The sequence below is a fragment of the Rissa tridactyla genome, chromosome 16 (assembly GCF_028500815.1).
Source record: "Rissa tridactyla isolate bRisTri1 chromosome 16, bRisTri1.patW.cur.20221130, whole genome shotgun sequence".
Classification (NCBI taxonomy): Eukaryota; Metazoa; Chordata; class Aves; order Charadriiformes; family Laridae; genus Rissa; species Rissa tridactyla.
Genome location: NC_071481.1, coordinates 3,501,782 through 3,519,833, shown reverse-complemented (window position 1 = coordinate 3,519,833; position 18,052 = coordinate 3,501,782). Strand labels below are relative to the sequence as shown.

Here is an 18,052-nt window from a genome sequence, read left to right as displayed (position 1 = left end):
ACTTTTATATTTTTTTTTCCAACGAGATTTTGCTTTTGACTTTGCAGAATTTTGCCTTAGCCTTTATTTTCAGTTTGGTCTTTGAAATTCAGAATTCACAAGTTTAACTGAAGACCGTAGAAACTGCTTCTATTCTACTAAAAAACTCCTTTAAATTATTGGAATTCTGTTCCCAGTAAGTAAGATTTCCATGGAAGGAGAATTGTGGGTACTGACGTAGATTACATGAGATAAATGGATACTTGCATGCAACAGTTAAACTTCAAAGGCAGGACTAGCTTATCTCTGCTGTTGTTTAATATTTTTGGCAGTGTCTTTTGAAAAAAGAAAAACCACAAGAGGACATAGCAATTTTGTTATAGGTTTTGCTTGTTAGTAGCTATAACCATTTTTTCAAATGGAGGACATTTCTGAATGTTTTTTTGGTACGGTCTCAGCGGTGATCAATAACCCAGCATATTCAGTATCTCCCTGGCTCAGGGACCATGTGTTTCTGAAAGCTTTTAAGTCCTCAGTTAAAGAGGATCGATTTTGCTATTTATTGTCACCTGTTCAGATTTTGTTGTCTCTCTTGTCCACTCTGTAGGTGGACAACCAGCTTATTGGCACCACACGGCCTTTTATGCTCTTTCTGACCCCCAAGATGAGTGAAAATGAACCCGTGGAGACTGGTCCGGCAGTGCAAGTGAACGCAATGAAATTTCCCAGTAAAAGTGCGCTGACTGATATATACAAGGTAAACCACAACCTTTTAATCGTGCCATGCCAGTATTACCCTGTTTAAATCACCATTGCTGCTCCTAATTTTTGCTAGTAATCTGAATTAAATAATTTGTGAAACGTGCTTCGTTGAATTAATGCTGAGGTTTAAATGACGCTATACCCACTTTCTCATGCTCACAGTGTTTAAAGCTACAGTACAGTGATGAACAGGATAATACATTCAAAAATATAACAAATTAGGCCTCAAAAATATAACAAATTAGGCCAGACGCCTGTTTGTTCATGTCTGTGACCTTACTTTCAAGCCGGGTATTCTCACCTCAGAGTTGATAGGTACCATTGTGGCGCAGTGAAGCAGAATACCTGTGCTGTGCTTTTCATGAGTCCTGTACAAGGTTATTACTCTTCTCTGATAAGCTGTGATCTTGCAGCATAAACCCTGTTCTGTGTACTGCAGCTATTGATGGTGTTTGTAAACTGATGCACCAACTGTGGTACGTGTTGTGAGGGCAAAACTGCGTTGGTTATCAAAACCTATTTTCTCACTTGGAATCTTCACCCGTGTGTTTCGATGCTATTTTGAAAAGCAGCTGATTTTGGTGTTGGGAAACAGCAAAGCGTCAGATTCTGAATTGTTTGTATTAGGTAATGAAGCACAATACCTTCCAAAAAATTGAAACAGTCATCACTAGTTGTAGGTAACTTTAAGTGACCAAAACTACCAAAGTCGTTTTGAAGGTGGGAATTCTACTACAAATCCCTTCCAGCGAAAATATTCTGTTGAACACCACATTGTCCTATTTAATGGCTTACATGGATCATATTTCCAGTGTTAATACTGTAAACTGAGACTTATTTATCTTTGTAGCATCTGATGATCACTGCTCGAAAGTTCACAGTTCAAATTGAGGAGAAACTACTTCTGAAGCTGTTGAGTTTCTTTGGCTATGATCAATCTGACTCAGGTATAGTATAAAGTTACAAAGACCAGTTTTACAGTATACAGAAGTATTATGATCTTTGCATATAAAACAAGTTCCAAACGCCTGCCAAGCTCTTAGCTGCTTGGAAACGGCCGCTGTGGAACAGGAGGCTGGAAAGCTGATGTCTCAACGGACCCTGTAAAGCTGGTCAGGTATTTTGTGCTTGTTCTGGTGTCCGGGTGATGAGCCATGTACCATGCTGTTGTCCAGCACATTGGGCTGAGCTGAGCCTCCATGGGAAGGAGTTTAGTATTCATCCTAACTTCCTGTATCAGGATTCATCTGAACTGGGATAAAAGAAATTATGTTACTACTTTAGCAAACCACTTTGTTTAGTCATGTTTGTTTATTTAAACCCAGGGCTAGAAATGGGATTTCTGTTCATTTGTTCCTTGGGCAATTCCTCTTGCTTAACTGAAGGAAAATTCTGGCTGGCTGACCTTTTACTTGTGGCATCCGTACCCCTGGCTTTAATCGTAATAGAAGTTTTCTTCCATTCAGTGAGGCAAGACAGAGCTCTTGAATCTTCTCACCTCATAGATATTGTTCTGCTACTTACATGGCAGGTTTATCTGTGCTTTGGAGACTTTCTGAAGTGTCTGTTTCGGAGTGGCAATTGAAAAAGTCGCTTTGTGCAGTAGCGTGTCTAGAGTTACATAATACAGTAACTATTGCAGGAAAAAACTATTTTTGGCGTGATTCAAAATGTGGGCAAGAGCACTGTATCTTGCTAATCCACAGTATCTTCTGAATTGTCTCTGAAAAAATATGAATATTATGTTTCCCAGTTTCACAGAGGACTTAAAGCTTAGATTTGCAGTGATGAGGAAGAAATAAAGATTTTGAGTTTTGCTCTTAAGCTGTTTACTAATCTGTCCTTTGGTTTGGTTTACGCTGACGCTTTTGCTGTGTTTTTGTTTCCTTACTTACTGTACACTCTTTGTAGTTTAGCCACTGGTGCTGATGATGTCATCTAAGATTCGGACAAAAATTATTCTGCCAATTACATTCAGCATGTTTAATTGTTCAACCTGAGTTCATAAGACTTTGTTATCGTTCATCTTTCCCCCTCCCTTCTCACACCAAGATGCTCTTACAAATAACATGTGAACCTGTTAGTGTCAACCAAATTTGGCTCGCTCTGTACCTAAATTGATTTCTTGAATGTCTTCCATGAAGGCGTTTTGTCCATTCTGTAGTGATAAATGAGAAGGTTGTCAGCTTTGCCTGTTTTGTACATTGCGTTGATAGTTGAGCGTGTAAGGAAGTAGAGAGAAAGGAGAGAGAGGAAAACATATTGTAAGACCGTGACTACGCAGTCGGAAACTCTGCATAGTTACGTTCCTATCTCCTTGTTTCTGGACGCTGACAAGATATATTAGAAGTGAGATTAAAAGCTCAAATAACTTAAGCTATGGATTTGGATGACTTTTTAGCTATCTACAACTACATTCAGGTTTTAGAGATGCAGGCAGATCTGAAAAAAGTTCTTGAGCCTCAAAGGTCAACTTTTCATGTCACAAGGAAAGAGTAATTTTGCTGGCTACACTAGCAGTCACACGTACTTTTTATTTGTACAGAGAAACTATGAGCTTTTTACAGGGTATGCATTCATAACCCCATATTTATTCATATAAAATCTATTCTGATTCCTGTGTTTTGTCTGGATGCAGAGGTTGAAAAGTATGATGAAAACCTCCATGAAAAGGCTGTTGAACAAGGTGGAGGACAAAAGCGATACTACTTTGAAAATCTGAAAATTAGTGTGCCTCAAATAAAGTTGAGTGTCTTCACTTCCAACAAGCTGCCTTTGGATCTCCAGGTACGCCATTCACTCTGTGCTTCTAAGTAAAGAGATTCTGTTGTAGGAGGCAAAAGGAACAGAAGCTTTAACTTACTACTGTTAATTTCCATTTGCCTTCCATTATTTAAGTTACAAATAATAGAAGTTCCAATAACTTCTGTTATCTAATTTGCATACTTTCCAGTCTCTTTTGTAATATTCTTTCATTTGAAGCACAGCCAACTTCACCTAATAACTCCCTACTTTACAAAGGATTTTAGTTACATTAATGGTAGCGTAAAGAGGCTTAGAGGGAACGACCATCGTATGGGAGGGCTGAGGTGAGGGTGAAGAAAAATAAGAAGTTATTCAACTTAGGGAGCAGAAATACAGGACAACTCTGAGTGTCTTCATCCAAAAAACGTTGTCTCATTGGCATCGGAGGGTTTGCATGAGCACTGTGCAATTCAGTTTAATATTAAAGTGAATTCAGACTGAGGATGGACCTAAAACAGGTGGAAAATCTGGTCTTTTTCATGTGGTAGTAAATGTTCTGGCACGGCCATTTAAGTGAACCAGGGATTCCAAACAACAGCAAGAAGACAGTCTTGTCCAGTGTTTCCAGCTTGTGTGTTGGGACCCTCCTGGACATAATAAGGTAGCGACAATCAGCAGTATTTCAGTTCCTCTGAGCTAATACACTAATTCCCTCCAAGGTGGGGGAGTTGAAACAGAACCAACACAACAAACCATAAAACCCCCTCCCCACTGTGGAGGAACTGAGCTGCTGCCTGTTCAGCTGGTGTGTTCAGAAGACAAAATTGAGACACTGACCAGGCTTTTTTGTGCCCTTGATATTACGGCCATCAAGATGTGCAGGCTTTTAAAGAACTTTAGTTTTGTGCAATGAGTGTATATGGTGGAGTCCTACCAAAATGACCCAGCATATCATCAGTCCTGCATTCTTGTGTTGCATTAACCAAACCTTTGTGCAAAGGAGGACAATTCAGTAGCTAGCTGCAATATTCCTCACCATTCAACAGCATCAGCAGTGTCTTGAAAGTGTTTGCATTTGAGCTTCAACATGAAAATGCGTATCGTCTGATTATCTCAAATTTAGAGAGAGAGAAAGCAGTGTTAGTGGTGAGTGCCTTTAAGAAACACATAACGTGCGCTGTTGTGATCGGATTTCCTACCACCTTTGGTATATGATTGCATATGGATGTCTTGGCAGCCGCCAGCGTTGTTCCCAGGAGAAAACTTGGTGTGTACACTTTTTTCCCCCTAATGATGACAGTGACTGACTGTGTTCCGTGGCACAGAAGGAGTTCCATTCAGTTTTGTAGCACGGGGGAGTTCAGGGTAGGAGGGAGAGAATAATCACAGTAGAGCCTTTGTAGATGTTTTTCTAACTACCTGTAATGTTTCTGGCTTGGACATTGCTGTCTGGTAATTTGGTGTAGACAGATTATTTTTATTAGGTACCAGTATTAACAAAGTTGCTTTATATAATATCTGATAGTTAAACAGGAAATTACTTCCTACCCAAGCGAATGATGAGGACTGCTCTAGTTAGTCATCCATTTACTGGAAAAATAAATAGGTCCTTTCTTACTTGCAAACTTAGCTTAGACCTGTAATTTACCTTAATTGCCTGCAGATGGCAGAAAAACTCACCTTATTTCCTACCAAGCATGCTTTAGTGATTAATGTAAAAAGATACAACACGAGTATCAGGCTTCTTGCCGCCTTCAGATTTTCTGATGTTGGTGGCCGTGCAGATGCCATTACCAAGACCTGAACTAGAAGGAATCTCTTTCTTTCCTATAAGACTAGTTTTCTTGTTAATTTTTCCAAAATTATTTTATTGGTGTGTGTGTATATATAGATGTATAGATTGTTGACCTTAAATATGGTATTTTATGTATAGATTGTACAGGTTACAGACGCACCATGGCCTAATTACTGTCTTAGTTTTCTTCCTTGGAAATAATTGAAAAAGCTGGTTTAAGGAATTCTATTACACCATGTAATGTTGAGAAATGAGCCTCAGGCTTGCAGGAAATATTGTGAGTTATTCCAACTTATCCTGACACTTAGTCAATTCATAGAACTTCAGCAGAGTGGAAAATACAGTTTTGTCTTCACTACATATCAAGGGAATTCATTTGGGTTCGGTTTAGTTGAACATTAGAGCAGTTATAGCAAGGTGCTAAGCATGGAATCTTAAACACGTTTTGTTTTGAAATATTTCTACCAAGTGTAGGAGACATTGCATGAGGAAGAGTGTCTAATGACTGTCTCGTTATTGAAGAAATGCAGTTCTAATAATTGATCACTGCTTACAAGTAAAAGGTTTATGGAGTGATTGCCCTCTATATCAAAGCATCTCCATGGCAGCAGTAAACTACTCTCGCAGCTTCAGATAATTTTCGTTTGTTACCCATTGAAAGATTAATTCATTTGGATGCTGTGAATGAGAAGTAGAGAGAAAAATTAAAGTAGAAATATCTTTTATTTAATTAGGCATTGAAAAGCACGCTGGGATTTCCTCTAATCCGATTTGAAGATGCTGTGATTAATCTGGATCCTTTCACCAGGGTCCATCCCTATGAAACTCAGGAGTTTATCATTAATGACATTCTGAAACACTTCCAAGAGGTGAGTGTCAGACAGACTTTATTGCGGCAAAGGCTGAACTTCTCTTGATTGATGAGTTCTCTACTGAGGCTGCAGGAGCTCTTTTTTGAGTATTTAGTGCTGTATTGCTTCTTTGGTATACAGAGAAATAGCATCACATGCTTCTCTTAGTACACTGCGTTTTAAGATGAAACTATTGTTGATCTTACCGGTATTTGTGTGTTCATTTCTTCAGTAAAACTGTTCATTTCTTCAGTAAAATTACCTGGGTTTGTATATGCTTTTGTTGCAGGTGGGACTTTTTTTAGTCAACCTTGGTGGTGTTAATGTGATCCGTAAATGATATTTCATTCCTCGTCTTGATTTTACAGGAGCTGCTCAGTCAGGCAGCAAGGATTCTAGGTTCTGTGGACTTCCTTGGCAACCCTATGGGTCTATTGAATGATGTTTCAGAAGGTGTTACTGGACTTATAAAATACGGCAATGTTGGTGGTCTCATCAGAAATGTCACACATGGAGTATCAAACTCTGCTGCCAAGGTAATAATTATGATATTAAAGTCTGCTAAAACAATAAGCAAAAAATAGTCAGGAAACAAGTCAAATAGAATTATTGACCATCTGTAAATTGCTTTATGTCCTGTTCATTTTGTCAAAATTGTGTTTGAGTGTAGATTTTTTTTTTTTTAAATGCTTTTTAATATACACTTCAGGGGTGCCAGAAACTCTGCAGGAGTCAGTGAAACCACTCAAGACCTTACTATTGATACACAGCTCTGTTGCAGATGGAATGCAGTAGTTAACTGGGGTGAGAGCCTGAATGTTGCTCGTGTGGTGTCATCTCCTATGTGCAGATGAACAAAGTTATATTTTATTGGGTATAGAATAGAGAGAGAGCGCACATTATAGCAATTTGGAGTATTTAAGAGTTTATTTAGTGTAACAGGAGTTGTTAACTTTTCTTTTTGGAAAGTGATTACACTGACGTGAATATCAATTATTATGCTAATACTTGAGGTTGTTTTTTTCTATGCCACATAGCAACAACCTAAGGAATTCCTAGATTGCTATGCCTTTTTTCTTTAGTTTAATTTCAAAGTCTGCAACCTGCTCTAGGTGAGCCTGCTCTGGCAGGGGGGTTGGACTAGATGATCTCCAGAGATGATCTCCAGGTTGGAGTAGATGATCTCCAACCCCCCCTACCATTCTGTGATTCTGTGAATGTTCTTCTGATAGTGACTGAGAGAATTCAATGATATCAGTGGGAAAAGGTAATTCAGAAGATGTGAAGGGTGAAATGTAGAGTTTGCATAATTACAGCTAGCTCAAGACTAACGTTACCAAACCCAGTTAAACTGCCATAGAGATCCCCAGTGCGTAGCTGTGAGCACACCTAGCCCAGAGAGCTGAACCGCGAGAAAGGTGACATCCACCTTCTCTGGCATAATTAGCTGGTTCCCAGCATTAGCCCATTTTGCACAATTTCAAATTCAGATAAAACACCATGTTGTTGATACTTGTGTCTTCATCCCATACGAGGTGATAGTGTGACTGTCAGCACTGCAAATACCGGCTTGTCCAGGAGTCTGGTAGGAGACTTTGTGAGCGTCTGCAAGGCAGGGCCCGTCTGTGCAAAGGAGGGGGTTTGTCCATGCTTTCTACTCCTGGTTCTAGTCTCTTGTGACCCATCCTCTCCACCCAATAGAGGATGTTTCTTTAGAGTTTCCTTTCTATAAAGTGTTGTTTCCTCATTACAGTCACATCTGCAGCAACAGTCTCATAAATCTTTCTTTAAAAGGCACGAGCCTTCCTATGTTTCCCACAAGGGCAAGGTCATTCTTTGAACTGTGGAGTCATTTGTAACCGAGGGGTTTGTGAAGGAAGGTTTTCAAAGGCAGAAGGGCAGTTGGATGCTGAGGTTCTTTCAAAATTCAACAGGAGCCGAGTGCCTGCTTCCCATTTATATCTTTGAAAATCACCCCACGTACTATTTATCTGTCTTCCCAGGTATTTTTTTCTTTCTCCTTGATATATCCGAAATGTCTGTGATGCAGTCCCACAAGTTCCCTTTTAAAAAATGTTTATATGGATTCTGTATTTGTCCTTTCAGAACAAGGAGAGAATTATATACTTTAGGAAGGCTTAATAGTACCTTACAGAACTCCTTCCAAAGGGATGGATCCTAATTCTGCCACATAGAAGATGACAGTAAAAAAGGCTCAAATAATCAGTATGAATTCTTCCCTATATATTGTACTGCTTTTAGGCACCTACATCTGCAAGAAGACTAAGCCAGGAATGTCCGTATGATAAAAAAATGGACATTTCTAGTGCAATTTGTGAAGTGTTAAACTGCACCTGGGACAGTGTAGAACTTTTTCTTTTACTCCTTTCTGCTTTACTACGTATATGCGTTATGATCATGTCTAGGATATGTGAAGTTTTGGTAAAGAAAAAATGTAGGGGGGGGGAAAATAATTCCAGTTATTCAAGAAAAACATGACTGAAACAATAGATCATTTTTGTCTTGCTCTTGGTGCTCTCTGTAGGGAAAGTATTTTTAAGTATATTTTCACTGCATAAATTTTCACCTGATCCAGCTGTGCCACAGGGGCCCTCATCTTTGCAGCTTATAGAGCTGGTAACTAATGCAGCCCAAACTAGAGCGTATAAACCAGTGGCTGGGAAAAATACCCGTTTTGGTCAGTTTGGGTACCTGACTTCCAAAGTGGCCTAAATAAAAAAATCTGTCTTAGATTTTCAGATGAGTTAGCTTTTAAGGTGTGAGTAGACAGATAAACAAACTTTAATACCGGAATCATCACTTATAAAGTAACACTGCTTGACTGGATTGGAAAGTATGCTCTTTGAGTTGTATCTGGTTTTGTCATTTTATTGCTTTTCTATTTTATAGTTCTGTTGATTACCCCTGTAATGGCTTTTCCATGCATTTCAGAACACGCAGTGGGTAATGCCTTCTTTCAAGTGGAGAGCTGCAGTGTATTTAAGTTGGCACAAAACCGTAGGTTAAATAAAGTTCACTACAGACAGTTTTGTAGTTTTTATCCCTCGGAGACTCCCAAGTTCTGTATTTTAAAAAGTTCTTTGATCCTAAATATAGACACCTGAGGGAATTTCATTCCCTCTGAATGGAGACTTCTATAGTTGCCATATGCGTAGAAATGTCTTGCATTCTTGGCATCCACACCTTTTTTTTTATTTCACCCTTTAGGCATGATAGTACTAAATCCTTAATTCCTGTTTCAGAGGTGTTTCAATTAGAAATGAATATTGAACACTGATCAGCATCTGAACAAAATGTTCTGCAGCTTGTGCTCTCCAAATGGAAAATGACGCGTGGTTGTGTCTGTTACTGGCAAATAGGTGTTGTGCTGACCTAATGAAATTGCTGGTGGTAAAGGATTGAAAAGATTAATCAGCTTGTCAATACTGTATTTAACTGGTCTGAGTCTTCCAACCCTTAGAAGGAATTCTGTTATCTTTTATGAACTCAGAGCACATAGTGATGGGGTTGCTATGACTCTGCAGCAGGGCTTAGTTTCTGGAGATATATATATATATAGGATGGAAATAATTATTGTGTACCTCCCTTCCTCTCAAAAAAAGTAATTTAATGAACTTCTTAAAAGAGCTTAATTTCCATATTGAACTTTGAAGTTTCCAGTGAGAAATTTAACTAGGCTTCTTAAGGAAAGGCAGACACCAGCCCCAGTTGCGTTTCCTCATTAGGTTTTAGTGCGAGCTTGCAGAGCTCGGAGCTGCGGCTCCTCCGGCTTGGCAGTGGCTGCCCGAGAGCCCCAGACTCACAGACGGAACCCGAGATCCCCACCCTCACAGGCAGAGGAGCTGCACCAAAGAGTAGGGTGGGTGTTTGTTTTCCTTTATGGCTGAGGAGGGAGGTACAAATGGACTTCTGCCCGGGGCTTTCATTCCATGTCTTTAATTCAGTTCAGAGTGATGGCAGAGCTGTTCAAGTGACAGAGAGACAAAAAGAGGTAGAGTGTTGGAACGAGGTAAGAAAATTACAAGACTAGTAAGGATACGAATATTGCTCCAGGTGAGTGTTTGACATGGAGGCATTTGTAGGAAAGGAGCGTGAAAGCAACACGAAGGGAAAGAGGAGTTTTAACCCTCGTTGTAAGATAAATCAAAGCAGAATCTCAAGTGGTTGGCAGTGACAGAAAAATACAGATAACTGAATGGAAAGTGAAGAGGAAGTAATAAAGGGGTTATTTTAAAAACAAATCATGAACAAGTGTTTGACTTGTATGAATGTTAACTTTAACAAAACTGGCAATAAATAAGGTGAGGAGTGGATATAGCAGAGCACAGAAGGTTGGTACAATTTAAGCAGGTTCTACCCAGGAACAGACAGAAATGTTTCCAAAGCAGCCAAAGCTGATGGTTCCCTTTTATTTAAAGTTTCTTAGTTTATGTGACCAACCATTCTTACTTGACACCATTCAGAAGCAACAGCAACTGGCATTATAGCATCTTTGGAGACAACTGTGGTTCAGTAGTTCTAGGAATATTAGCTCAAAACACAATTCAAAGAGTTGAAAAAAAAAGAATCCTATCTTGATGACAGGGAACTTCTGACAAAATTACTCAGTAGACAATGAGAATCCTGCAACGGTGCAATGGCTGCAAACCGTGAGACGCTTCGCTGTAGACAGAAAGCTGCAAGTGACCATCTCGACTATTAGAAAAAAAAGGGGAGGTTAGAAAGCTTTAACTTTCACACTTGCTTTAGCGGGATTTTTTTTTTAAGGGATTTACCAGCTGATTTCTTGCAAAATAAAAGACAGTGTTCCTGTTTTGCTGACTCATTGGGGAATTAAGTGGAAAAAAAAAGGAGAATTTAAAACATGGTATGCAAAGTGTTGCCAAATCACAAACTGTGAAATTAGAAATAAGCATTTATCATAGAGGTGGAATGAAATTTGATCTTAACCTAGGTTTTTTGAATGGTTAGCATGTCATGAAAACAGGCACGTATATCCCATATATCACAATTAGCAACTGAAGGAGAAAAAATGGGGTGTGGGTTTGAAATTAATGGCTTCAGTCTTGACAAAAGGCTAACTACGCCTCCCTTACCTATATATAGAGTTATATAGTTGTGTAGAACAGTGTGTTAAATAGTACAGATTTAAACTTGAAAGTGCTTGGACGTGTTTCCCTGAGGAGGAAAACACTATTTTTACGTCCATGGGCGATGGCCAAGGTCCCTTGTGAAGCTGGAGCAAGAGGTGGGTGGCATCAGCCCAGCAGAGCCCAGCGCCTCCCCCCGCAAAGAGCCGCTGGCTGTTGGCACAGCACACGTGACGGTGGGCCCAGTTAACGTGTTTGCATCAGGTTTGCTTCAAAAATCTAATGGAACACAGAAAACCTGTGGGGTTTTGAACAGGAGGTTGTTTCAGATCCCAAGGGCAGTGGCAGGTGACCATGGCAGAAAACGGAACTGGCAGGAAGGAGACTGACTGCTGGGGTGTGCTACGCAAGGGAACGCCCTCCGGAAATAAAAAGATGGGAAAGACGGTGTTAAAAAGCAAACTGCCGCCCTCTGAATACATTGTTGTTATGTATTAATTCCAGGAACGGCCCAAACCTCTCCAGGCTTTCTCTCAGGTTTTCAGTATGTAGAGGGGTTTGTCAGGAGGGGGATGTAAAAGGGCAAATGATTCCATTCCTGAAAATAAACAAACAGGGAGACCTTAAGGCTCCCTAAGAGTTAAAGCTGGGGGAGGGGAATTATCTGTTAAGAGTATTAGTTGTTTAATAAAGCGCAGTTGTCCTCCAGCTGAACCCGCCAGTGACTCTGCAGCGGGGTCATCCCAAGTTCAGGCCGCGGATCCGCTGCCTCCTGCTCCGGGAGCGCTGGGCTCCCGCCGCCCGCCCCGCGGCTCGCCAGCACGGCCCTGTCGGGACGCGTTAGGAAGCTTGGTTAACGATGGGATGTGAGCTAATTAATGCTCCGTTACTGGTGGAGGAGGCCACGCAGGATCTCAAGAAACACGCATTTGTTCGGTGGGAAAAGCCGTTGCCTCCTCCTGGTTGTCAGTAATTTAGAGAGGGTCAAAGTTTATGTGTCTCTTAAAATGAGAAGCTGATTACAGCGTTGCGCTGATTTAGGATTTTCTAAATTAAGACTCTGTCAGTTCTATTCATAGTTCCATTACACGTTTCTCTCCGCGCAATCTGACTTGGTTATAAATGCATTTTGGGCTGGGCCTGGACCATCCTTTCTGTTCAGGATTGTATTTAACAGTATGTATTAATGCCTGAAGGAAAGTGTAAAAGCATATTGCATTTAAATTTAACTGAATTCACTCATAAATATCTTAGCAATTCTTAAGAGACTGACAGAAGCCCTGTAAAAGTATTTTGTAGAACAACTTCAGACAGCTGGGACTGTTAAATCTGACAAAGACCTGCTGTTTTTTCAAATACTTGAAGCGTTTCATGTTTTAGTCCCAGCAGAATGCAGAGTTGATGTGGAAGGCGGAAGCTGTTGTCTCTCTGCTTAGTGAGGTCCAGTTTGTAAAATTAAATACATAGTGCTTCCATTCCATAACAATGCGTGTAGTGCTTAGTAAAGAAGCTGCTCTAAAAGTTATTTTTGTGGTAAGTCACAGAAATGTATTGAATATCAATCTTGAGACATTGAAGTAAGAGCAAGGAAACTTAGGGTGAAGAATTTACTAGACTTTATCTGTCCCACTGCACCTAGTCATTGTGTATATCCAAGAATATTGTGTGTCTTTTTCTTTTTACGCTTTCCAAAGAATAATACCAAGGTTTCAGGATGGCTAACTGCTCTTAAAACTTTTTTTTAACCATAACAAATCCTAGCAGCACGTGTATGTGTCTGCTTAGCCTATGACACGTACACCGCAGAGGGTTTTGCCTCCATATAGCGACATAAATGCTTAGTTTTGAACTGTTATATTTTACTGTCAGAAGTCAGTGTAAAAGCTGTCTGGAGAAAAGAAGGCTGCGAGGAGACCTTACAGTGGCCTACCAGCATCTTAAGGGGGCCTACAAGAAAGCTGGGGAGGGACTTTTTAGGATGTTGGGTAGTGGTAGGACTAGAGGGAATGGATTAAAACTAGAGATGGGACGATTCAGATTGGACATTAGGAAGAAGTTCTTCACCATGAGGGTGATGGGACACTGGAACAGGTTGCCCAGAGAGGTGGTGGAAGCCCCATCCCTGGAAGTTTTTAAGGCCAGGCTGGACGGGGCTCTGAGCAACCTGATCTAGTGGGAGGTGTCCCTGCCCAGGGCAGGGGGTTGGAACTACGTGATCTTTAAGGTCCCTTCCAACCCGAACCATTCTGTGATTCTATGAACTGGCTTCCTCTAAAACACCTGTAACAGGTTGGAGAGATGTAGGAAAGGAAGGGGTTTACCATTAGGTTCACAGTACACATCAATTTGAGATGTTTATCCCTTTCAAGCCGTCTGTGCTGTGATGCCCATGGCTGCTGCTGTTGGCAGCGCATCAGAAAGAAGGTAAATGGCAGGGGAGCAAAGGGGAGGAAAATGAAGTTCCAAAACCGATGTTCGTGCTGAGGGCTGTAAGGAAGAATGTCTTCCACAGAACTCGCATTCAGAGCTCCGGTAATCATTGTTCTTTCTTTACCTGTACAGCCTTAGTTTCCTGCAAGAAGCAGCTCTTCTCTTTCAGGTGGACAGCTAATTATATTAGGGGAGTTAGTTACTGTTGGAACTGTGGAATGACTTTTAATCATCATGACTAGGGATTTTCCTGTTTTGGAAAATGTAAGTGTGTGAGAACTGAGATGACATAATTCATAGGTTAGAGTTTCTAACTTAAATAAATTTTAAATACTTTTTCCTACCTTGCTGAAATAACATAGTTAAATTTGTGCTTTGGTCTCTGAGAATCAGCTTTTATTATAGGAGGTAAAAGTATGAACATCATCAATACGTGGTGCTCAGGGTTTTTTTGGAAGGTGGTGGTTTGGGGCAGCAGTTGAATGGAATTTGTAAAAGAGTTCTGCAAAGCAGAGAACTGTAAACCCTGTGATTTCTGATGTAAATGCAGTTCATTGTCAGGTTTGCACAGAAGTTGTAACTGACCTATATTTAATTTCATCACCTTCTCCCTTAGAATTCCATGTTGGAATGTTCTACTTTGCTCACTCAATAATATTTGTAAATGTACCATTCTCTGATGCTAGAATTACAATGGAATGTTTGGACTAAAGTCATAATTGTGTATTTATCCTTTTGGGATGTCCTTAGAGAACCAGGCAGTGCCAAGAGCTTAAAAAGACTTTAAAAGATTACTTAAAACTTCTTTCCATGCTGTGTGCTTCATCCATCTGGCTTAGAGGGAACATGAGTACAAGGTCTAGAATTAGTTTTCATTTGCTTTGAATTCTTCTTGTGCCCCATAAGCCTTATTGTTTGGCACCAGCTTTGATTCCCAAACGCTGTATATTGGTGTTTTTGTTTTTCTTCTGTTGCTTGAAACAGCAAAGGATACAGAGTTGTCAAAGCTTTTGTGGCAAAACTTCCTTAATTATTGGGCCTTTCAAAAGGAAAACAAAAACAAACACACACTCCCCAAAAAAACACAGAACATGAGGAGATTAGTTTCTTGTACAGATAATATTTCAACTGCTTTTGCAGACCATGGTAGATGGTTCATATTGATTGGTGACACTGTGTAAACAGAAAACAAGAAATGATGAATCATCTGTTTACTGCAGTCTGCAGAGGCGGCAGCTGAGGCCAGTGTGCCCCGGGCTTACGGAAGGGTAATAACATTTTCAATAATCATGAAGTGTTGAGAGTGGTTTACGTGTTGTTCAAAGATAGTGCTCACAGTAGCATCATGTCCTGGCATTGGGAGGGAAATGTGAAAGTCGTCGTATTTCACCCTCCTGAGGAGGATCAGTTTATGTCAGACCACACAGGCCCAGGTGAAGTGGAGCAGGTCACATTTTCAGCCTGCAGTACGTTACCAGTTGGGAGCGTCACATATGAACCAGCGCGGGATGAAAACCAGGGATGGAGCGTCTTTAGAGTGTAGACATTGAAGAAAAGGTCAGTGTCCCTCACTGAAGAAAAGGTCAGTGTCCCTCTGCAGAGGGGAAATGCAGGAAGTGCCATCTTCTTCGGGGACACAAAGAGTCCGAGGAGAAGGAGGGTGTCTGGGAATGAAGGCGGACTGGAGCTTTTTGGAGAGGTTCTCCTTCTTCTGTCCACGCAGAATGGGTAAGGCAAAGGATTACATAATGCATGTTAGTGATAACTGAAGTATTTTTAGTACCTGAAATGACAAAAGTTTTAATTAGTAGCCTCGTTTATTAGTAGCTTTTTTTCATTTGGAGATGCCAGGCTGACAAGTAAAATACGCGGCTTCTTCCATGTACCTCACGCGTAGACTGGCTTCATTCACCAACACCTCTGTGCCTTTGACTGGAAGCAGGTCATGTATCTTAGCCGATACTGAGGTACTGTGTTGCAGTTCTGTTTCAAGGAAAAGAGTGTCTGAAATGGGGAAAAATGCAGAGATAAAAGACCAAGTTACTAATTTCTTTTTTTGATGCACAAGTGGACAAAGAACTCATTATGAAAATGAGGATGGAGAAGGAGGGGGACTGGTTTTTAGAAGTCCCTTGATCAGTTTGATGTTTGTTCCCCAGACTGTTGTATTTAGTTATGTTGGCATTTACATGGTCTTAAGCAGGCTTTGAAGTTATCAGGTCACACGTTATTAACAAAAGCTAAGGAAGACAAGGGTGGATCGCACTTTTGTTGTCACCTTTGTTTATCTGGAGAGTATTTTCTGGGTGACCGGGTTAACAGCTCCGTGAGCCACCAGCGCTGCTCTTCCACAAGTCTTAGCGTCTGAATCTCCATATCTAATATCGCACTTCTCAAAGGAGGCATCTAAAAGCAAGACATTTGGGGGGAAAAAGGCAACTGCTTTTGTGCTTTAATTTCTTCAAGTAACTTTTTTCTTAATACAGTGATTATAATCTGCACGGGCTGGATATAAGATGGTGTGCAGCTTTGTGGGTGGGTGGGTCTTTTTACGTTAGAAATCTTTATTTTTCCTTTTTAGTTAGGTAGGTACAATCCTGTTTGCTGAAATAGGCTTCAGAAGCCATTTCAGGGAAGGTATTCCTGAGGTGCACAGAAAAAGATATTTAAAAATTTTGGATACCTGGCAGTTATTTCACTCCTGTGGTACTACCTGTATTGGGCACTACGAGTGGTGACGCAGGTCTTGTTCCGTTCAGGAGCGAGGATAACGCGGACACTACACTCTGAATCCTTATTGCAAATAAGAGCAGAAAGCTCCCAGCAGAAGATGGCGAGAGGCTCGCTCGCCTCGTAGCCCGTAGCGTGACTTGCCAATGCCTGTGAAATGTCTCAGTTGTTTTATCTCCGCTGGCGTTTTGCCTCCAATTGGCAAACTTGATCACGTTACATTCTGTCTCTCAGAGCAGGAAAAGTGCTGCCACGGTCCCCAGCTGGAAGCTGTTCAGAAGGGACCTATTCGCCGCGGTAACCCGCTGGTTTAGGTACAAATGGCGCAGATGGCTGCGGAGGTTTGGCTTCGGTCTGTGTTAAATGAGGCCAGAAAACAAACAGTAGCCGGGGAGGGGGTGGGGAGGAGCGTGTCAAAAAGTAATTCAACATGAAGTTCATGTTCAGTAGTTAATGTGTGTTGAGTTTAGATTCTGTCACCTGAATCCTGGCAAAATGGAAACTTTTCATGGTACATTTGGTACATTAGAATCCTTAAATTGTTCTATTTACAGCATTACTTTCTACATAAAGTGAACAAAAATGTCCCCATTTAACTTTCCTTTTGCAGTTAATGGAGACTATGACTTTTAAACTGTGTGTATGTGGGTTTTTTCCTCCTGACTAAAAGCAGAGTTTACTTTTATATAAAAATTCTATCTGTGCACTAAACCAGGATTGTTATTGACTGTCAGGTGTCAGATTCTGCTTCACAGAGGAGGGAAAACCTGAGGAAAGACTGGATTGTGTTTCCCGGGAGAGCTGCTAGAGCGGGGCTGGCCAGGGGCGGGGGAGCCGCAGCTGTAAGGAGAGTTTACCACTTCTGATCAGTATTAATAAGTTGGTTTATTCCTGCTGGCTGGTTGTCTGATCACGCACTAATGTAACTTTCAAAATGTGTTCTTGAAAAATCATTTTCAGGCCTTGACAGATTCCTTAATGAGGTTTGAATTTTGAAGGCCTATTGAGCCTTTTAATTTTTATAGCAACTGCTCTAATCCTCTTAAAGCAAAGCATTTGTCCAGAAACAAAGCCCGGCCTTAAACACGGTTAATAGATAGCTGCAGGTTGCTTTGTATTCCTAGGTTAATCTACACACACACAAAAAATCTACATTAAGTTCACAAAGAGGTCAGGAGTAATTCAGTCAGTGATCACTATGCTCTGGTTAGTGTCCATATGATCAAGTCACAAGAAGGGTCATGGGATTTAATTTTCATTCATGTTGTTAAAGTCTGCTTGTTTAGATAATTGGAGCCACTGGAGTAGTTTGTCTGTGAGCTGGAAAGAAGTATCTGAAAGTAGGAAATCATGTCATTAGTAAAAAAGAAATGCAGCCTTGGAAAAAATGATAGAAAAAGGAAGGGGACTTCATCATTGCATCAAGCACATAAATTAGCTGTTTGTCTGTGTCTTTTTTAATTTTTAGTGTATTAGAATCAGAATTTCACACCAGGTTTCAGTTGTGTTCTGGTGCAATGCCTTAATCGCGTAGGGGTTTTTACCAAAATTAATATGGATGCAAAGGAGACAGTATGTGCACCAAAGCGGAGCTGAGCAGTGGGAAGGGCAGTGTCCAGACACAGTTCTTAACCAGTGAGGTACTTGTC

General features: G+C 40.6%; 1 protein-coding gene across 3 annotated transcripts in view; it reads left to right on the top strand.

The window, feature by feature from the left end:
* The window catches only part of VPS13D (vacuolar protein sorting 13 homolog D), a 100,884-nt gene that overhangs the window by 57,966 nt on the left and 24,866 nt on the right, over nucleotides 1–18,052 (top strand). For all 3 annotated transcript variants that reach the window (XM_054222709.1, XM_054222713.1, XM_054222708.1), the window contains 5 exons: nucleotides 587–736; nucleotides 1,592–1,688; nucleotides 3,380–3,528; nucleotides 6,016–6,150; nucleotides 6,501–6,668. In XM_054222709.1, coding sequence (XP_054078684.1) covers nucleotides 587–736; nucleotides 1,592–1,688; nucleotides 3,380–3,528; nucleotides 6,016–6,150; nucleotides 6,501–6,668 — 699 coding nt within the window. The remainder of the gene's footprint in view (nucleotides 1–586; nucleotides 737–1,591; nucleotides 1,689–3,379; nucleotides 3,529–6,015; nucleotides 6,151–6,500; nucleotides 6,669–18,052) is intronic.